This window comes from Phalacrocorax carbo, chromosome 5 (genome assembly GCF_963921805.1).
Source record: "Phalacrocorax carbo chromosome 5, bPhaCar2.1, whole genome shotgun sequence".
Classification (NCBI taxonomy): domain Eukaryota; kingdom Metazoa; phylum Chordata; class Aves; order Suliformes; family Phalacrocoracidae; genus Phalacrocorax; species Phalacrocorax carbo.
The window spans coordinates 60585944-60608921 of record NC_087517.1 but is presented as its reverse complement, the minus strand read 5'-3'; the positions used below and the strand labels follow the sequence as shown (position 1 = coordinate 60608921).

General features: G+C 40.6%; 1 protein-coding gene across 1 annotated transcript in view; it reads left to right on the top strand.

The window, feature by feature from the left end:
• The first annotated feature begins 6255 nt into the window (after nt 1–6255).
• Nucleotides 6256–22978, top strand: part of DKK3 (dickkopf WNT signaling pathway inhibitor 3) — a 29429-nt gene continuing 12706 nt past the window's right edge. Inside the window, exons 1-3 of the mRNA XM_064452731.1 lie at nt 6256–6615; nt 8617–8754; nt 9261–9344. Of these exons, the coding sequence (XP_064308801.1) occupies nt 6271–6615; nt 8617–8754; nt 9261–9344 (567 nt within the window). The 5' untranslated portion in view covers nt 6256–6270. The remainder of the gene's footprint in view (nt 6616–8616; nt 8755–9260; nt 9345–22978) is intronic.

Below are 22978 nucleotides of genomic sequence, written 5' to 3'. Positions count from 1 at the left end.
AGAGTTTACATTTTCATTTATCAGACAATATTGCACTTCCTGGATAGTTAGAATAATTTGGCATGCAGAAGTTTTAAAGTGTAATTTCACTGTATGAATGCACATGGACAATACATTTGTGCAGCAAAAGTATTTCCATCCACTGCCATTGACTTATTTATTACAAATAGAAATAAATACTTTCTTATAACTTTCAGAGTCTTGTTGCCACAGATCATTATTTTTAAATTGACCCAATGGCTTGGAGTGGCATTTAAAGTGTCTAGGGCATACTAGAATACAGGCCTTTGCCTATGCACTTAATTTGCACTTGTAATTGTAGAAGAGAGTCCTTACCAGGCTTTGCAGTTTGAGTAACTCAAAGTAAATTCAATATGCTGTACTTCCGTGGTCTGGAAAGCAGACAAAGTTTAGAGGCTTCATCTGGTCTTTTGTTGTCAAAGCTCTAATAAAGTCGGGTAAGTGACTCACTGCTCCATCTGTTCTGGTCATGGGTAACTGAGGTGTCACATGGCACACTAAAAAAAATAGGCATTGTTGGTTAGTTAGGTCTTCACCAGTTAAAACATGGAGTACCTCAAAAGGAAGATACAGTCCACAAAGTGATAAAAATGAGATCAAAGCATGTTCATATTTCAAATGCATAGCTGTTATCTTACTAAATAACGTACCATTAAAACCTAACAATATTTGTATTTGCATAATTCTGTTTTTCCTGAGTAAAGTACAGCTGCCACATGATGACTGTGTTCCAATGACTGTCAAGGGTTTACTGTGTGCTGATGGGTTAATATGTCATAAATCCTTGGCATGTGCTAACTTAGCTTCCAGAAAATCTTAAGATCATCCATGAGAAGGCCAAAAGGAGATAATAGGACTCCACTCTAAACTCTGCAGTTGTGAAAATAAAACTAATAAAAGTCCACTTCTTCTTTAAGAAAATAAAGTTAAGCAAACCTCAAATTTCTTAAATCTATTAAATAAAGGCCCACAAGGTGTTCACCAACACCTGAAAGTTACTCTGGTTCTGACAAGGCACAAAGTTAAATACAATAACTGTTATAATCAAATCTGTGTGTGGTACTCCTGCATTTTTTAAAGAAGGTCTTATTACTTTGTGATTTAATCAACTTACAGAGCAAGTTAAATTGAACTAGAATGAGGCACAGTTACTCCCCAAATGTATTAAATTAGGAATTTTTCAGGACCTGTAATTTCAAGAAAAGTCTGTCTGTTGATATTCCTCTCATTGCAGTCAGGTTTCTCCCAAACTTATGTTAGCATTTCTGTGTCATTAACACCTGTTTACTTGAGCAAGACCTGAGAAAACAATGATCATTAAATGATTCTGCTCTAATTTCTTTGAAATCCCCAATTCTTTCTGAACCTTTCCTAAAGCTCCTAGATCTCAGATTAAGCTTAAAAATTTTATATGTATTTAGTATCTAAAAATGGTCTGAAAGTTAAACACTTAGCTGACCCAACAAAAAAAACTTAAAACAAAAATACTTACAGTTATTCAGTCATGACATTTATAAGTTTCCATACAGTAAAACCTCATGTGAGTAGAAAAATATTTTTACTACAACTCAGAGCTTTGTAAGTCCAAGCAATCTGATTAAACAAATGACCAGTAAAAAGATTAGACAATCAATACTGTTATCACATCTTGATCTGCCTGGAAAGTGTCTCTCCCATGAAAAAACCCTAACTAGTACTGTATCAATAAAGCAACCAGTTTCACTGGGGAATTAAACTTACTGCTGACATGCTAAACAATTTTTTTGAAGACTGCAGTCTTCAAATCTATACAATATCTATGATATCTACAATATCTACAATATATAAATTCATTGTAGGCTATAAGCATTCAGTTTGTCATTTGTTGTTATTCCACTTTGTCAATTAGCTGCACTGAGCTTGATTTGCCTTTGGCTGCTGTTACACCTGGCCTTTCAAGCTGCTGCTAGCAGGGACTCATTGGCATGACACAGTCTCCCACAGGATGCCAGCTATGATCCCCCACTGACCACCCGCCACTGAACTACCTGGCCAGCTTTCCTGTGAGCCTCATATCAAAATCATCATGGGCCAAAAGCCACAAATGGGTACTTTGGTGTAGGTGTCCTGCATACCTGGGGAGTAAGGGAAAGGAGCACCGCAGAGAGTAAGGGAAATTCACTCTGCAGGTGGCAGGGTCAGCCCAGCAGCAGGGCCATCCCTCGGCAGTGTCAGCCTCAGCAGCCCTCCCGGCCTGACTCCAGCCATGTGGTACAGCCTCTGCGGGGAAATGCAGATGAACAGCCGAGACACACATGGCTTAAAAGGGTAGAAACTGCAAAACTCACTGGTGTTAATTCCCTCTCTTAACTCTGCTCCCCCTCTCTCATGCTCTCCTTTCCCCTTCTGCAGGGAATTTAGGCTGTTTCTGGAATTTTTGCCTGCTGGCATAGATTCTGTCTTTGTTGTAGACATGTTTGATGCTGTTTTTACTTGCATACATCAGAAGGGTGCTATAGGTTGTACATTAGCCAGACATCTTGCTATTCTCTTTTTTCTGCAGCTAACTAATTGATTGATTGTTCGCAGTACAATTGTTGGAAGGGGAAAAGAATGCTATTAATTAATTGGTAAATGAACATGCAAAATAACAGATGTTTGAAACACAGAAAACAGAATATAATATACTGCCTTTAACTGAATAAACGATGTGTGGGAAAAAATAAATCAAACACGCACAACTCCCTGCCCTGCTGCTTTCAGGAACATGGTCTTTTGTCTCAAAACTCATCCAACCAGAAGGTGGTTTCTATTCTCCAGAATCACTGATTCAGACGATGTCTGCCTTTGACAAGAGCGCATTCACCATGACAGGGGGCCATTTTTGCCTCAAATCCACCTTAAGCATCCTGTATTGAGGCTGACCTAAGTCTTACAAATTCTTCTTATGTAATACTTCTGGATAAGCTTTTCCAACTAAAATTATTCCAGTTTATTATGTCCTTTCTAAATTAATAACTTAATGTCTAAGAATCAATTATATCTTGACAAAAAGATTGTATGTGGTTTTGTGCAATGTAGGTTTTTTGTGTAATATATGTGTTCAGGAAGAGATGCTTTTAGCTGTGTTATTTTGTCTTAGAAAAATATCAGCTCTCTGGGCTGCACCTCAGCTATGAGAATTTGTTATAGTCAAAACATATTCTCTGAGATCTTTTACCTAACCTAATTTTAAACAAGACTTTGCACAAGTCCAACATAAGAACATACTATTTATAGTTAATCCTATGTCCTCAGAAGCACACTTTTAAACAGAAGCAGTATTTTCAATACAGGTGTGGCTTTCTTCCCGCTGTAAAAATGCAGTAGAGATAACCTGATTACAGGCTCTGTTACATTAAATACAGATGAATTTTTATCTTTTTGGATTTTTTGTGGTTGTCACTGTTGCTTTAATTGTACAAGGTAAAAATGGTAGAACAAATGACCGGAAGAGGTGATCAATATCACAAGCTCCTTCTGATCCTCAGCAATTCTGTTTAAAGACAGAGTAAGTCCCTCTGAAATTATGGGAATTTTTCCACTAACCTCAGTGGGAGATAATCTAGGTTTAACATTTTCAGTGTAAGTAATTGAAGTACCTGAGGCATTGATCTAGGTTGTATGTCAATATAATTATACAAGCGTAGCTATTTTCCGTGCTATTGTACACATAGCTATAAAGGTATCATTTTCTACATAGGCATTCAAATTCTGATCAAAGAAAAAATAAACCCGTAACAGCTCTCACGTTAGCTGCATGCTTTGTTATGACTTAACTGTAAATCAAAAAAATACCCAGTACTAGAATAGAAGTACAGACTTGGGGGCTTATAGTAATGCAGTCAGAACAAATGTGCACCAGCAAAATCTTCCATGTAGAGAATAGTCACTCTGGACTGAGCCAAGAAGGAAGGTGAAGATTAATCATTACAAACTCTAAGTTTTAGGGTCACTAACATCTATGACAATCTTCCCCGCTTAGTTTGCAATGCCCCTATACCCAGCAGATCAAGTGACACTGAGGGGGAAATCTCCTAGCTCCAGATGCAGGGAAGCACCCAATCATGCTGGGAATCACGTCAGGCTGCTAGCATAGCACCATGCCCTAAGATATGTACCTGCCTTTCACTAAGGCTAATGAGCTCAGGAACAACATGGGTCACTGTGAACTAGACCTGGTTTGTGTCTTGCTGACTCAACACAAGCAAGGCACACCACCCCTGTGGCCATGGCTTTCCTTACACACTGTTGCAGGTGCAGGGGACTTCAGCAGCACCAGGGCAAAGCGTGCATCTAAGCAGACGCTCTAGGGTGCTGCAGGTTGAGCTTAGAAGATGAAATTTGGCTCAACTGGCTATAATCATAATGAGTGTAAAGCCTTTGTGAGCACAGGGACATTATTATGAAGTAAATCAAGGTGACAGCAGAAAACCAGAAGAGCTATTCTGCACTGACTTCAGGTACAGATCTTCCATTCTGGGATACAAGTGCACCCTCACCACTTGGCTCAATTTCGTGTCCAAAGAAATCTTACTTCAAGGAGCTAGGAAAACTGAGTTCAAGTCCGTGAAAACAGTCAGAGTAACTGGGATTGTGTTGTAAGCTTACTCCACAGTACTTTTCCATATTAACAGATGAATGTAGTCTTAATTCACTGCAACAATACTGAATAAAGCGTATGCTGCAGCATCTTGTTAATTGGTCAAGCAATGCATGACTTTATGTCCTGTCAGCCCTGTCAATGCCAGGGTTGTGTTTTTTCAAACCACATTCATCAAAGGCAACATGGAAAGGTCTTGCCTGCAAGCCAGGGCTTGAGCCAGAGGCTTTCATCTCACTGCAAGAAAGGGAGAGTTTCGCTCTTGAGACACACCTCTTCTAAAGTATTTAACACTTCCATATGTTTAGATTGTTTGGAAAATGGGTTTGAGGCCCAAATTTACAAAGGTATTACAAAAAAATATTGGTTTTTATTCCACTTCCTTGAGACTCCAATGACTAAATACCTTTGGGAATTTGGTCCTCAGGTCTTTTTAAAAAATGTTTTCATTGTGTTTGAGCTAACCTTCAGTTCCTCCTGAAAGCTGGGAAAATTAAAATTCTAAATGTTTCTTAAGTGCCACCTGTACATTGTCAATGGCAATATTATTAAGCTTATTTGCGACAGTGGATGAACTGGAAACCTAACCATAAAGACAGGGGTGGAAAAGAGGATCATGTTGTCTAAACATCTCTCTGCCAGTACGGAATTGTTTCACATGACGTGTTTCCTGCAATGTGATGGAACATAGTTAAACTATTAATTCATTCCAGTTAATTCCCAACAATATTTATTATTTAATTTGTGTAGTCCAAGAGGTTTACTTTAAAAAAATCAAACTACATACCAATAAACTAAGATTTACAGTGTGTCCAGAATGAAACCTTCTGTGGCACTGAACAGAAGTATGATGTGCTGTGGCTGGGAGACTGAGGGAGGGGTTTCCCTCTGGGGACACAGCAGCCTTCCCATCTCTGCTCGTCTCTGCTACATTCTGCTAGTTTTCAGAGCTGACTGAAGATGCCTTAGGCTGCCAATAACACTGGATTTTATATTAGCGATTATTGTAATAATGCAGTTGCAGGAAATTTTCAGGACTGCAGAAATACATTACCCACTATTACTTCTCACCCAGGCTCCAAAATAAAATGAGAGGTATAGGTCAGTTGTCTCTTGGCACACCAGTGTTGCCCTGGAGCGGCGAGCCAACTGCAGCAAAAACTGCCCATGAAAATTCTTGGGTGCAGCCCGAAGAGGAAAGACAACGTGGAAATTGGGGAAGATGCACACAGATGCAAGATGATGATGATGCTGTCTGAGATTTCTGAGAAAAAAGTTTGAAAGGAAACAGGGAGAGTGGAGTGCTGGCCAGCCAGACGCAGGGCGTGACCCCTCCCACAGACCTAGCTGATCCTCGGAGCTGAAAACCTCTTTTGAAAAGCTCCGCTGAACACCGGAAAGCGAAACGCATAATGGAGATGTCAGGCAGCTCCCACCATCCTCTCTCTCATTAAACCTGTTCAAAAAAATCAACAGAAGGAAGGTCTCGGGCCTGAAGGGGAAACTCACACCGCTCCTTTCCCTCAGCATCTCTCACCCCGCCTCCCTCACCCTCTCTCCCCTCCGTCCTCCCCGCTCCCCCCGAGGCTTTCTCTCTCCTGGGGGGCTGCGGGGGCCGGGCCAGGCCGATGTGGGCCGGCGCTGCGTGGTGGGCGGGGGGCTGCGGGGCCGGGCCGGCGCTGCGGAGCCGCCCGCTCGCGCTCCAGCTCCCGCTCCACCCCAGCCCACCTCCGCGCCGCCAGCCCGCACCGTTGAGGGGCAGCGGCGGGAGCGGCGCCACCGGGATGCGGCGCGGAGCGGGAGCGGGGCCGCGGCGGCGATGGCTGCTGCTGGCGGCCCTGCTGGGGGTTCTGTGCTGCGCCGCGGCGGGGGACGGCGGCCGGCGGCGGGCGGCCAGCCTGGGCGAGATGCTGCGGGAGGTGGAGGCGCTTATGGAGGACACGCAACACAAGCTGCGCAACGCGGTGCAGGAGGTGAGGGGGCGGCGGGGGGCACCCCGCGGGGTGGGGGGGGGCCCCTTCCCGCCTCGGCCCCCGGGTCAGGGCGGGCCGGGACGCAGCGCACCTGCGGGCAGCGAGCCTCTCACCCGCGCTCGTCGATTCCTGTCAGCGGCCGCCTCCCCTCAGCAGGGCCGGGCCGATGCGGGCGACAAAGAAAGCCGTACGGCCGGCCCTGCCCGCGACCCCCCATGAGGGGCCGCTGCCCGGGGGAGCGCGAAACCCCCTTCGAGCGCCGTACGGCCGCCCGGTGCCGCCGCCCTCCTCGGCGGGGAGGCGGGCGGGGAGGGGGCGCCGGCTGCCGCGGGAGGTCGCTCCTCCGTTTCGTCCCACCGGCGGGCTTCCCCGCCCCGCTCCTCGCACCGCCCCCGCCACCTCCGCGCCGTTCGGCTGCCGGGCGTCCCCGCGGCTCGCCGTGTGTCTGTCTGCCTGCCTGCCTGTCTGTATTGCGGCGCTGGGGGGGGGGGGGCGTTGGAAGGCCACCCTCTTGCAGCAATCCAGGCGGATAGTGAGGCGAAAATGCAGGCAAATAGTCCGTCTGCATCCTGAAGTGAGACAATAACAGTACGTGGCAAGGGGAGGGGTGAAGACACAAAAGGTTATCCCAGACCAGGATTCGAAGGTGTAAGACAGTCCTGAAAACACGTGTGGATAAGTGACTTGCCTCTGATGTAATTCCGTGCCTTGAGCTCAAATTCCTTGCCCGGAATCTCACAGGACCTGTTTCAAATCCGGGAACTGGGTCAAGACCCTGAGCCATTGTCTCCTATCGCTATCAAAAGACCTCGATCCTGCGTTCCCCTTGCTTCTGCGCTTCCCCCCCCCCTCCGTGTTAAGGATCTTCCTTCCAAGTTCTCTTCTCCTCTCATTCAAAAATACACAGCCCACAAAATCCTTTTACTGACAACCCATTGGGGAAACAGACCTTTGTTTACTATAATTAGATAATTTTAGAACTTTTGCTGCCATCTGGACAGTTGCTGAAACATACCTCTGTCATCCACTTTGTTTAGACTGCAAACCCATTGAGACAAACTGTTTGTTTTTTTTTAAGTATTCTTTATAATGCTGAAAATATGATTAGTTGTAAATAAGGATGTAGTCAAAATTTCTGCCTGTTTTACTCTTCCTGTAGTCAGTTCTGGACAAGGGAATGGTCTGTATACAGCACAAGATGTGGATTGTCTGAGGTGTGTCAGTAGATAAATTCTTTACAATTAAAAAGGTTTGCAGCTGTTGTTTAAAATAAACAGACACACCAGAAAGAGAAATTTTTTCTTGGGAAAAATTCTGTTGTTCAGCCTGGATGAACTTGTGGCCTCCTAGCTTTGTTATAGCAGTTGCAAATGACAAGTGACAACTTATTCAGAGTTTGTGTTGTTTACAAGGCTCATGCCCTTTTGCTGAGCTTACTCTGTTTTCTGATTCAGAGAGGACTCACTCCTTTTCTGTGTTGAGTCTTCATCTGGCAGACAAAGACAGTAGGAACTGAAATAGAGAGTGAAATTCTGGATATGTGGACCCTGCTTTATAGGACTGTTTCTGTTGACTTCAAGGGGCTTTGGCCCTTTGTCTTTCCGTCCTGCCAGAAAATTTTCTCTTCTTTGGCAGATGGGGAAGTCTGTCTTAAGTGTTTAGTGGTTTTCTGGAAAAAAAAGAAAGCTGGGCTCTTGGCTGGCATCAGCCAGTGCAGATACCAAATTGTCACTAGTTTTCACACACTTTCCCCACAGGGACTGACTTCGGCTTAAATAGTCCAGAGCTCAAGGGTTTAGCTCTTCACTGTTTCTAGTCCATTAAAAGAGCTGCTGTGGTCACTGTCTGAAACAGCTGAATAAGCATTCCCATACAGGGGGGGGTCTGTACTAATAGCACCACATAATTAAACGGCGTTACTGAGGGCTGCACAAGAAGTGTTGCTTGTTCTCTTTTGTGTAATTGTTGCTAATTTTCAGTTGGTTTATTTAAATTTGGCAGATGGAAGCTGAAGAGGAAGGGGCAAAAAAACTGTCGGAAGTAAACTTTGAAAACTTACCTCCCAACTACCATAATGAGTCCAACACGAAAACCAGGATTGGTAATAAAACTGTTCAGACTCATCAAGAAATTGATAAGGTATGAGAAAACATATGTAGTGAGCTGCTGGTTCTTACACAACCTTTTATTAAAAAATAAAAACAATTTTGCACATTTTGGGAGAAACAAGGTAGTTCGCAGCATAAACTTTCCTGATGGTAATTACTTCGGGGTTTTATTGTATGTTATTTCCTTGCCTAATCACTGTGTAGGGGCACTTCTCAGGAAAGGTTAATGTGAAATAATAATTTATTTTTTAAAAAGTGCCTGCTAAAGACAGAATACAGGTACAGCTATTACGTGGGTCATAAAAGAATGACCATCTCCTGCTCAGTTAGCTTCATTACAGTGACATTTTAAACAGATAAGGAGGTAGCCTTGTCATCTACTTTTTCCCCCCAGGTTAGGATTTTATATGAGTGACAGCAAATTGGGAAAAAAAGGAGAGGGCTGGTGTGGGTTAATTATTGCAGAGTGTAGGACTGAGAGTAACAAAAGACTTACTAAAAAATATAGTTTGATATTTTGTTCTTTTGCCATATCAGGTTACAGATAACAAAACTGGATCAACAGTTTTTTCTGAGACAGTTATTACATCTATAAAAGATGGAGAAAACAAAAGAAATCATGTAAGTGAACTAATTTTTTACTTTTGAAAATTAAATACGTCGGGTCCATCATTCAGAAGAAGGTTATATAGTTCACCTAGCAAATTTAATTATTTAAAACACACAAAGCCATTAGGGGTAAGTGGTCAAAAATTATTTTGATTTTGTTTTTTAATTAATTTAACTTAGGAATATTTTATTATGATTTGGCAGCAGTGTTTCAATGTTGTGGTTAACTGAGGTGCTTGATCTGAATATTCAATTTGTCTGTCAAATATAAATGTTGTACTCAAATAACAAAGATGGCTACACAGCCCTTTCCAGTGAGTGGAAATAAACCCTTACTATAATAGTGCTTCATGTATGTCCTCTCAGTCCTTTTGGGTTTCATTAAAAATTTGCTTTATAGACTTTTAACACTAGAAAATGAACCCCAAATTGTCTACTGTGAGGAGTCTGTGGAAAAATACATGGTTCTATTTGTTTTTCAGCCTATTCTAGTGATTGACAACTAGTTGTGGAATGTCACTTTGGGGAGGGAGGAGAGGGGTGGGACAATAAATCCCCCTCCTCTCTGGGAATATGGTTGTTTTAAATTCTCAAATAAGTTTAAAAGATCTAGAATATTCTTTACGTGAGTCTTGCAAACACAGGTACATTTGCTAAACATCAGTAGCCCCATGAGAAACTTGGCACTACTTAGAACAACTGTTAGATTTTCTTCAGTTATAGTCTTACCAAAATGGACTTTCTTTATGCTCTTACTAAGACAGGACTTGTCAGTGTTTCCTCTGATAGCTGGCTTCATCTGACTAATACTTTGTGGTTTAATTTAGTTTTACATGCCCTGGCTTTTTTTAGGGTAACTTTCTTCCAGTTCTTTCACAGAAGCTCTTATAATTATTTTATAAAACATTAAAGGAAGAAAAACTTATGGTGGTAGTTCCTGTTTTTAATGGGCCTAAAACCTGAAATTAGGGCATCTTTTCTGCTATTATCCTCTAATTGAGTTTTCCCTCTTTCAGCTCATGTTTTTGTAATGCTGTTAAAGTCTGAGAACAGCAAGTAGCAAAATAACATTGCTTGTGTACGCTATACTTCTTTTTTGTTACTACTTTGCAGAGCTTATAAAGTGGTAAGTCAAGGCACAGAATAAATAGCAACTTTTCCAAGCTACAGCTTGGTTTTATATGAAGTATTAACATATTCCACAATGCTTTTTACTAATGACATATGTATAATGAAGGCAATCCAAATGTTTTTTTTTTCAGGCAAATAGGGTAATCATCTTCAAACCCAGTGTACAAAGGCAAAGTTTTCAACCTTCTTAGCACTGGGACACAACACTGGTGTTGTTTCATAATGTGTTTGGCTTGCTTGTGGTGTCTAGTCATTCCTCACAACTGTAAAAAATATTTCTAAGTTAGCTTCCTCCAACAATCGTACAAAGTTCCTTATAAGCTTCATATATCAAGTGACATTATCTGCATTTTCCTTATGGGAAGGTTGCCTCACTTGCCAAGCCAGTGCTGCGTCCAAAACCAATGCTGTTATTAGTCTTCCAGCTAAAGAATTTGAGGGCTGAATACAAATTTTTGTCAAACTCTATGGTGGCACTCTTTATTCAGTTATGAAGTAAGCATAATCAGAACTGATCATGTTAACTCCTAATCATTTAAATCCTGGGGCGCTTTATTCATCAACTTCCTTACTGCAGCAGCTGCTGAAACAAAACAACATTTGTTAGTGTTTATTTCCCCTCTCACACGCATTTTGAACTTTCGGCATGCCCAGGGTACAAACACCTTATTTAGAGGTTGCCAAGTTAGAGAAAAAGCTAAATGGGAAAAGCAACCGACAGATGTATTTGGTTGTTATTTAAGGTGAGCAGGCAAATATGCATACATTAATTTGACTGAGAGATGCCAAACAGAAGTAAATCTGAAAATACGTGAAAACTTCAAACATTAAGGGGGAATATTAATTACTTAGGGTACTACAAGGGTGAAGAACTAGTGTAGGAGTAATGACATGAGATGGAAAATTGGAAAATTTGTGTTATAGCAAGAAAAATATGCTGCCAAGGAGAGATCTACCAAGTGGAAGAAAAAATTTGTCCAAATTAAAAAGCGCTATTGCTTAGATCTGTACACTTAGCCAAAAGTCTTGGGAAAATGAGTTGCAGAAAACTTTGCACTGGCCCCTTAGGTCATTTTTATATACATACATTTTCATAATTGAAGTGTCGTGTGTCGTTGTGGGGTATCCCAGTCACTTTCCAGGCCACAGGCTTCACAGACCACTGGATGGTGGAAGAGTAAATCCTATTATTTGCTGCTTATTTTAAACATTAGCAACAAAGAAATACATGTATAGGTTTTGTATTCTCCAGGCAGTTAAAAATGCAAACCTTTTGAAATTTGTTTGGAGATTACCTCAGTGGATCTCTAACTACAGATAGTATATGCTGTTCTGCAATACACATCCTTAATACCCACCAGTGATTCATCCTGCTGTGCAGTATAACACAACAAGAGGTTTGTATAATTGTAGATATAAGTATTGACAGTAATTTGAAAAAGGCGATATGGACATTTTGTTCTGGGGATGGAGGGTCTGGTAGCAGAGGCTGTGGGGAGCCAGCCATTGGGAACAGGAGCTCTGTTCTGATGTCCTGTAGCCTTCAGTTTGGTGCATCCTTAGGATGGCACTTTTGTTTTTATTTTCAATCTGCCAAGTGAAAGAAATGGGCACGTGCTATCACACAATCTCAACCTTTATGCTTGTAGGGAAAATGAATGCTGAAAACGAAACCTGTTTCATAGAAGCTAAACCTATAAACTGAATCTAAAAGTTAAGGATTCCCACAGCTCCTGCACTTTAGGTACAAAATCAGGTGGTAAATACAAGAATTCATCAAACACCTCAGCAAACCACCTGTGCTGAAATGTAAGCTATATAATTTATTACTGAAATAATTAGTAATAACTGGAACCCTACAACTTTCAGTTCACATTCATTCTCTAAGCCAAGGTACAAGTTGCTGAAATCACTGACAGTCTTTCCAGGGACATTTTTTGGGCTATAAGATATGACACAAAAGCCTCACAGGGAGGCAAAGGTGTGCCTTGCAACAGGTGTCTATTATGATAATAAATCCACATACTGGCTGGAGTGAAATTCAGCACTGAAAGAGCAGCTTCGTGAAAAACAAGTTGTATGCTTTTTAAATTACAGTGCCTGTGCCACCCCTATGTCCTCCTGAATACAGGTACAAATACACATAAACAGCGCAAGTATACAAGTACATACACATACACATAGTGCAAATACACTATTACAGAAACATAAGGCATAATCTTACACACACCCACACACACTTTTCCCTCTCAGGCAGTATTTCTTCTTGGCTTTGCATCACAAAAATATTCTCTTTAGGCTGTGTTCTTTGTTACTGAATGGCTCACTTGCAGTATTTTGACAGCCAGAAGACTATCAGTATTTTAAGTCTCCAGAAGAGGAATTGGGCTGCTTGCCATTTCTGGCAATGCAATCCAGTTCTTCAGAGGTGCTGCATTATTTGGAGGCGCCATTTACATTCCCAGTCTAACATTCACTTTCTCAGATGTCAGTGAGGACTGACAATCACCAGCATAGATGTCAGGCGTTGATCCAACAGTCTTGTATCTTTAAAGGGCCCAAATACAGGCAAGAAGTAGCTGGATGTGCATGTTTTTATCTCTGTTCAGGGTTTTACATTCACTTGCTCCTGGGTTTAAGGCTCAAATATTCTATAATTTACTTCTCTGGGGAACATTAGTTAGCTTGCAAATTAATAGAGTAATTCCAGTAATAGCTCAAGTATAGAAAACAGACAAGTAACAGCATTATTTATTACCATATGAAAATCAAAATGTTTTCTGGCTTGTTGACTAGTCCTGTTTCACCTGTGATCCATTAGCTCAACCAGTGAAAAGCAAGCATGAAAAATAAAAGGAAACAAAATTGGTACTGGTAAGGTTTGCTGCACAAAAATTAGTTGCATCTCTTCTCAGTTGCATTCAGAGTAGTGTTTTATATAAGCTGTCTTTCTAATTCAAAGCAAGTGTACCTAAGATATTTTTTCTTGTTTGTAATAATTTGATAAATAAAAATAGCAACAGCTTCTCTTTAGCAAGATTTTTTTTCTTTCAATTCTCTTAAAAGATTTTTAAAGATGCTAATATCTAGGGAGGGTGTACCAGGGAACTGGAAGAGTACCATGCATTTCTCATCTGGCTTTTCACTATAAAAATATTCCTTTCTTTTGCCTGTCCTTGGTGGTAGAGGCTCTTGAGGCCATGACTGCTCCTTCTCATTTGTTACACAGTACAGGTCAAAGTTCCTTTGTGGGGGAGTAAGGAGAGGTGCCTCCAGTGTGATTCTGTGCAAGGTGTTCCTCTTCTCTGCAAAGGTGGGTGTGTGCCTGTATGCACACATGTATTTGGTACCCACCTTCTGCAAATACAGCAGCTGGTTAGAACGTGATTTCAAACACTCTCAAGTCCTTAGGAGAAGAGGCCCCACGATACCAGGCCTTCATTTCCATGGTTAGAGCGTGCTGTTTGGATCCCTGCAGCTCTGGGCAGGGAGGACTGGATCACTGTGGTACTGCTTTTACAAGCTGACTTGGCAGGTTCTGGAAGTGACTGTCAGTCAGGTCACTGGTTTATCTGTAGAGATAGAAAGGATAGCATCCCCATTATAACGGCCTCACTTAAAGCGTTTTTCAGCCTTTATCTTCAGTAGAAGAATTAAACATTGATCTCTGGGGCTCTATTTCTCCCTTTCCTAGAGAGAACAACTATGCTGTAGCACTTCATAACAAAGCTTCCACTTCTCTGCAGATATCCAGAACTGCTGAAGTGACTGCTAGATTCCAATTTGAGCAATTTTATATGATTTCACTAAGCATGTTCTCAGCCATGTATACTGGAGTTGCTCTCTTTGGGATTCATCCTGCTCCAGGGAGAGGAGTTCCTACCAGTGCTGAAGAGAAAAGGAGCTTTGAAAATTGAGAAGGAATCATTAATGGAATGGAAATTGCAGTTTTTCCATTAGCAGCACTGCAGGAGAGCAGCTGATGGCAGAAATTTGAACATGCGGCGTCTTAGTGTTGACTTTTACTCTCTTTGACATGCTAGTGTTTCAGGGAAGACACTTGTTTTGGGCATGCCAGTCCTACATTTGGGTCTACCTTTTTGCTTCACTTTTCACAGAACTTTTAGTCCCCGGTGGCTTGCACTCAGCAACCTTAAACTGTCAATAGACTCGCTTAAGTGCATTCCCAGGTTAAAATCCTAGTCTCCGTCTAGCCAAAAATCCCATAATATCTAAATCCGGTAGTTTTGGTATACTTCATACTTTAATTCGTTAGCACTTCTAGTGTGCTTTTCTGTTAACTGTCCAGCCTGCTCTGTTGAGACAACTTGTTACATGAATCATGCCTTGACTAGTACAGTTCTTGTCAAAACTACTCACCCTTTAGGTAGTTCTTGGTGTAGGAGTAGCTAAGGCAGACTCTACTTCCTAGCTAATGAACTGCATCACTGTTTTTCAAGTTTATATACTAAACAGTAATTTGAATAGAGTATTACAGTTATAGGCTAAAGCTTTCTGAAAAAAAAAATGCGTGAATATCTTACAGTGGCAATCAGTTGAAAAAGTGAAACATAGTTTCATTAACCTTTTGTAACCAGAATGCTTTGCACTGTCTTTTATCACATTAAATTGATATTTTAAGCAGTATGTCTCAAGTGTTTGCAAGTCATACCTTACGTTTTAAAACAAAACTCCTCCTGTAGGCTAAGTTCCCATCTGGTCCCAAACCACCTAAATTCCTGCAGAAAAAATAATAGGCATTTTTAAAACCTTACTGTGCATGAAAAACTATTGCATTTCACCAGCAAATCTACCCTCAGTTCTTTCAGTCTCTTCCAGAACCTCTCCAAGGCAGTGTGATGTGGTTTTGCCCTTCTGATGCTTTTAAGTTTGCTCACCTGGCTGATGCTAGCAATCTATCTACGCTTAGGTCTCTGGAAAAGATACGAAGTAACCATGCAAGCTAAAGCTAGGTGTTGACTTTTTTGAGCCCAGTTAGTGAAAGAGCATTCTGATAGTGATCCTGAGAGATGTGAATACCTGTTTCTTGTTTTGAAACAAGCAAATCCATGCCCTGGCTTATTTTAAAGAGCCAGGGCTCTTCAGCCAGGCAAGGTTCAGACATTCTGAACATTTTACTGAACCCCCTTTTTTCCCCCTTTTTCAGAATCAGTCTTGGCAATGTAGAATATGAAGCTGAGGGGAAGTTACGGATAGCTCATGATGACAAGTAGTTTGTGTTTGTTAGAGTAGAAAACAATGTGGAGAAGGGTGCAAATAGAAAGAGGATGTAACTAAAGATGAAAAACTTTGCAATTGGTATTTTGAATTGCTTTTATTAATCTGGAATACTTTTAGGCTATGAATCTTGTTGTAGAGCAAGGGACATGTCCTTCTTGTATGAGATGTGTGATGGAGTGTGCTCATACCCCTGAGTATTCGTATCTAACTCCATAAGCAGCAAATGCTTCTGAGTGATGCAAAAGCTATTAAGAGATTTAATTTAGCTCATGGGTGATAGGATGGCATTTTTGTCAGTCACAGTGTATCTCTTAAGACCAGAGTTTTTACTGGTCATCTGATGTTCACTGGACTATAGCCAAAAAAATGTGAATGTTAGCCTCAATGAATGTAAAAACCTGACATAAGAAGTCTGAGAAACATGTGTCGCCTCTGATACTGTATGAAGAAACTTCTCTAAGGAAGAAGGTGGGAAATCTCTGTAGTTGCCAGCTGAGGTACATGTCATATAGCTCAGTGTCCACATCTTTATTTACTGAACTGAGTCCATTCTGAGTTGGCATGTTTTCTCAGTGAGAACGCCGGGTAGAAAGCTATGGATCCACACAGAGAATCGGGAATGGATAGCGTGTACAAACATAAGATGGGTTTGTAATACTATAGTGGTGCAATGGCCATGATGTGGAGAAAAGTGAGACTGCAGTTTCCATGGACTCAGATACCACGCTTGGTGACACTGAACAAACAAGCAGGTGTAAACAGCTGCTAGACCTTATCAGAGTGAAAAGAAGCAAGGTGCCTTTTGCTCAGAGGTGAGGCAAACCAGGCAGGTGTTTCAGCTGAAAACACGACAACCAAAGGTCAGAGAATGCAGATCATTATCATTTTTTTTTGTGTGTGTCTTAAATAGTGATTTGGATTTACAGGCAAAGAACTGGTGCGACAGTAAAGGGGTTACTCCTGATTAAAGGTATCAGATCCTGCTCGTGTTTGTATCAGTGGGAGTCTGAAGTAATTCAGATAACTTTAGTAAATTTACTTTGCTAGTAATAAAAAAAATTAAAAGAGTGACTTGGATTTCTTTCATATTTCCTATTGGTCTAGCTTACTGTAGGGTTTTTTTTTTTCTGTCAAGTTAGGCAAACAAGACTGAGTAGTACTCATTGATATTCTGAAAGTAACATTCTTCATTAGTAATTCAGGTCTATGCCTGTGTTTAGAATGATTTTAAAATTTGCCAGATCCTTATGTGCTATAACATGGTATTTCTATTCCAGTTAAACTCCAAAGGAAAACAGTACTTTTATGCAAAATCAAGCTGCCTGAAGAACCACCTCACCATTTTTGTCTGTCTGGATTGTTACCCTTCGAGTAGCTAATATTGAAGAGAGAAAGGTTTTCTTGGAATAAAATTCTCCTCACCAAAAATAAGCTATTACTGTAACACAGTCACAGTGCCTAGAATTGGTTCAATGTTCTAGGTGATTGTGTCAGTAAAAACACAATAGTAAACCAGCAAATTTATTTCCAGAAGGCTACAAAACAGACCTCTCAGAGAGTCAGTGCCCACCCACTGCTTCATCAATGCCCACCTGAGAACCATGCACCACTTCTAAAGCTTACAGGATCCTTGTTAGTTGTAGAAATACTGAAGCTTTTCATCTGTGGGGAGGTATGCATTGTGTTCGGTTATCTGCGTCTTCCTTGTTTGCATATTGGTTGGTACAACTCTTCGGCAAACAAGCCCTGGCAAGGGAGTAATGTAAATCAAAGAGTTGTCGTTTACCTTTTCCCTGGTTTTACTCAGTCTTCTCACACATAACATGCTGAATTTAGGGAACCAAGGCTGCCCAAATGTCTTTTACAGATCATGCCCAAGTTGTAGGGAGATAAAAAAAAACAAACCACCAAGAATGCTTTTACTTTCTGCCTCTACTAGGTATACCTGTTTGTCCTAAGCAAAATTATATTTTTTTTTATCTTCTCTGTAAGGTAACAGATACAGTCAGGAGAGTGAATCCTGGATGTGGGCTGGTGACAGTTCTGTGAGCTACTGATGTCCGTGAAGGGATCATAGTATGGACTGTTTTTAGACAGCAGTGAAAGTTCATCAGCAATGTTTCCTCTGGTCAGACCCATGTGGCAAAATTAATCACATGACAGGAAAAGCTTTAAGGCAAAAGAGACAATTTTTTCCCCACTGTTTTTGATTACATGGTTTAATCCATTGGCTCCAGCAGATACTTATTTGAGATTTTAGCTGAAACCATGTTATCTAATTAAGCAGTAAGCTTTAGCTGGTAGGGTAACAACATATAGCAAAGGCCTTAGGAAATACAGGCTACGGTACTGGATGTAAAGCATAAACATTTTGTCTTTTTTTGTTTTTTATTTACAACTGTTGTAATCTTAGAATGATTGAGGTACAAAGGGTACAGATGAGTGGACTAAAGCTGCAGCTGGTTTACATCTGTAGTGTCATATGTAAGGTGGCAGAATGGTACCGATTTGCCATGGCTGGGGGTTGGCCCAGTAACACCTAGTTCCATATATGATGAGCCTAAGTCTTTAACCTTTTTCTGGACTGTAGGAGGGATAGATTCATCAAAATCAGTAGAATGACACTTGTTTTACACCAGTGAGTAGGAGATCTGTGATTGCTTAGCCTTCTGTGCAATTGTTTATGGTCAGGAAGACATGCTACTAATTCAGCTTGATGGTGTTTCATATGATTTACTAAAGTAAACCATGGATCGAAGGAAAGTAGCAAATTGAACTTTGTTTCTGTTCAGTTCTGTTTGATTAAAGTTTTGGCAAATGCGAGAAAAAAAGCACTGTAGCATGGTGGCTTCAAATGTATTCTCTTAAGAAATGCATTTCTAAGTCAGCTAAGTCAGTCTCACTTTGTCCTTCCTCCCATCTGATTCAAAAACAGCATTTTGGCCTCGCCCTGGTTTCAGCTGGGATAGAGTTAATTTTCTTCCTAATAGCTGGTGTAGTGCTCTGTTTTGGATTTAGTAAGAGAATAATGTTGATAACACACTGGTGTTTTAGTTGTTGCTAAGCAGTGCTTACACTAGTCAAGGACTTTTCAGCTTCCTGTGCTCTGCCGGGTGCACAAGAAGCCGGGAGGGGACACAGCCAGGACAGCTGACCCAAACTGGCCAAAGGGATAGTCCATACCACATGATGTCATGCTCAGCAATATAAAAGCTAGTGGAAGAAAAAGGGGGGCATTTGCAGTTACAGCATTTGTCTTCCCAAGTAACTGTGACGCGTGGTGGAGCCCTGCTTTCCTGGAGATGGCTGAGCACCTGCCTGCTGTTGGGATAGTAGCAGATGAATTCCTTTTTTGGCTTTGCTTGCATGTGCGGCTTTTGCTTTACCCATTAAACTGTCTTAATTGCAGCCCACAATTTTTCTCACTTCTGCTCTTCTAATTCTCTCCCCCATCCCACCAGAGAGGGGAGTGAGCAAGCGGCTGTGTGGTGTTTAGCTGCCAGCTGGGGTTAAATGATGACAGGCATCTTTTGCAGCCTGAGTGTCTGTCTGCCCGACCTTTTGAGGGACTGAGCCACTTCGATAGTTAGCACTGAGGAATACCACACCAGTGAATGCATTGGCTGTCAAATCATGGTTGTTCATTACTGCAGCTTACAGAGGGAACCTCCTGCCAATTTTTCTGCCTGTCCTGATTCTTACTTTAATAACAAGTCCCCTTCTCCCTTCCAATTAGTAATGTATCATAATATAGCATAATTGGTAAAAAGACATACAGGGTGAGGTGGGAATTTTGGATTTGTTTACTTGTTTTCCTGTCTGTAAATGACTCAGAGCCTCTTCTGTGAATTTACTTCAATTTACAAAATTTACTTTACTTTGAATCCATCAAACTTGTTCCTTTAAAAAGTGCACTCATCTGGTGGGAGGAAGAAACATTTTACAGCATGTAGAGAGGCTGACATCATGGTGTCAGGCAGAGAGGAACCTTAGTGGTCTTTCATAGCCTTCAGCAAGGGAAGGTTTTGGTCCCCTAGAAGGTATTTGTCTTGGACTTCATACGTGGTAAAAATCTGTAATACATTCACATTCTTACGTCCTTTTTGGAAAGACACAAAGACTATGCTGAAGGCCCTTTTTCATTTCTTGTTCACTGGAGTTTGTTTAGGAAATTGAATGAATATTCATTAATAGTCATCATCTCATGTTGTTGATACCCTCTAGACACACAATTTCAGACAGAGAATTAAATTAAGAGGAAAAAAAAAAGTCTGTATTTTAATCCCAACAAATGCCCCAAAGAGGAGGTCTGGAAGAAGCGTCAAAAAGTCAATACCTATCACCCAGATCTCTATTCCATGCTTAGGCAGACATTAATCTCATGTGTTCTCAAAATCCTCACGTGCTGGAGATGATTTATTCCAATGCTTTTCTATGCTCACTCTGAAGTCTCTATTGCTGTAATTTAAACCCCTCCTTCTTCCATCTACAGCTCATGGAAAAGAAATTATTCCCTTTCCTCTACAGTAACAGCAGTCTCCCATACTGTCACCTCTCCTATGGGCAAAATCCATTATAGATTAATTCCTACCCATGTATTTCTGCTCTAGTGTTGTTATCTTTGGCTGATATTTCAAACACAATAAATAAGTCTGTTGAAACTGTAAGCTACCAAAAAAAGTGCATCATATAAGAACAAAGCGCATAAGATTCAGGGTTTGAAATAAGTTCTGTGAGGGGTTGGGCACAGGTTGGCACAGGCCTGCACACTCTCAGTGTGCTACTCTTATTAGCAAGTAACTATTAAGTACAGAAATTTTATTTTCAACTGCTTTTGCACAGCTGTTTCACATCCTTGCTGTGTACAGCTACTCTGGGTTGTTTTGCTTTTATGAATTTTCAAAATTTACATAGTTTGGTGGTGAATCATGGAAACTTTGTAGCTGCCAATTGTAGAGAGGAGGGATGCCTGCATTAAAATTCAGTCCTCAGGCACACCGTTACATGAAAGCTGTATCTTTATATGATTACTGATTACTTAGAAATAATGGCATCTTAGAGCTTTGTAGCACAGTTTTACAGTGTTTCTGTAACTATTACTGTATCTCAAGACATTTAGAATAAAAAACCAAGATCTTTTAGACATATCTTCTGGTTATCAACTGTCGATGAATTGTTGTTCTTCAACTAATAGATCTGCAGGTGTATGCATTTATCTACTAAAATAATTAATTGCAAAATCATTAGGAAAACTTTGTTTATAAAGATGCATCAGTATTTTGACCTCATTTCATAATTTTATGCTATGTGAAAAAGCTTTTCTTAACATGGAGCAATTAAACATGGAGCACGTGGCTATTAGTTTTGGGTCTCAGATTGTCTAACTTCAGAATATTCCTTCTCTGTCTAGTTACAGATACAGAAGATTCTAGAGTCTCTGAATATTTTTAAAAAAAAAAAAAGGACTAAATATATAGCATGGCACCAAGTTTCCGGAAGGCCTAAGGAAAGATTTTACTGTCAGGATTTCTACCATCCTGCTCTGCCTACAGTACACCTGTCAAAAAAGAGGAGAAATTTAATGTTATAATCTGTCCTGGCTGCTCTAGGGCAAATGTGTGGGATGGGACAAGACTTTGCTTTTGCAGATAGTCACTGCAATACGTAGCCCTCCATATACATAAGGCTTTATACATATGTATGTATGTATGTATATATACATATGTGCAGACCTTTGCTCCTTTCTTAGTTGGATAGCTCTTAGTTTCCAGAATAAGTTAATTCCCTGTCAGTTTATAACTTGTAGGGTTTTTCTACCAAATTCCAACAGTTCTTCTAGCGCATCTCCTCTGATACCATTGCAAAATAGACTGAAGTAAGTACTTTGCACTATGTTCCCTACTCGGGAGCATTTGCAGAGGCTGTAGTCTTGCCAGGATCAGATTATTGTATTGCTTCCTGAGAAAAAGAGGGGGTGAGGAAAGAAAATAAAGTGACCTGCCCTTAAATTATTATATGATATACAGACATTTTGACCATGCATGAACAGAACATGATCTGATACAGCATCCAGGCATCATTTTTCACATTATCCTGAGGCATTTGTCAGGAATCTTTTATTTTTTGCTTTTGTGTGTAGTTTCTTCTTTCACTGAAGTCTCAGTTCCTTGAAGCTGTAGATAATTTTTTTTACCTGCAACATCAACTGCATAAGAGTCTGATCAGTGACAGGATCACTCTGTATTTGTGATGAGAATAACCAGATGGTGTAGTAAGGGATGGACCTCTTACACTAGCATTGGTGGCGGGCAGTTTATTTCGTGACTACAACCTGCCTCAATTAATTCCCTGGGTTTTTGATAGCATGTTAAGGCTAATGTAGTTATGTTGCTTTTGGTTCCTAAAGCCAAGCACAAGTGCCTTTGGGACATCACCTGTTATGTCATGAAGACATACATTGCATTCATTCATATTGCATCACGTGGAGAATCAGAAATTAAGTTTTTCCAATTAAAATGTTTTTGTTTTCTTGACGAGAAAAGGAAATGGGTGGGGTTAGTTCTATGGAGATGTTAAAGACAAAACGGAGTCATGTATTTTCTTATTTATTAGTTTTGAGCTCAGAAGTCACGTTCCTGTTGAACAGCCACACAAGTAGCTGACTTTCCTACATAGCACCGGGATGTGACTAATACCATAGTTTGCAAGTCACATGTCTGCTCTTTTTAGCATGTCTTTTTTTAACAGTAGTCCTTATTTTTATGAGTGCAGTGTACTTGGCAGGACAGCAGTAAGAGGTTTGCTCTGCTGGAAAGTATTACAGAGGTTTTGAGGTATTTCAAGGCAAATTCATTCATATCTCATTAAAGACAAATGCATTATGTGCCCTGTCTAGACAACTAAGAGATCAGGAACTGGAATGCTACTGCAATTCAAACTATGGTAGTAGTTTCCATAAAACAATATTCCATTCTATGTAATTCTGACATTTTTCTAATACATGTAGTACATGTAGGATATAAAACAGTTTTAATGCTTTTTTTTCTTACTACTCAGCAGTTTTTGCCATCTGCTGCAGTAATGGAGACCAGCCCTATGTGAAATGACTTGTAGAAATTAAAACAAAACCTGGAGAGGGAGATGTAAACACAGAAGTAAATATTAACTCTTAGAAGTGCTAATTGTTAAGAAATATCAGTTTCAATATGAACAAGTGGTTTTGCTAGAGCACTTCAGCTATGGCTGGAATTATCATTGTTATCGCAGAATCGGGT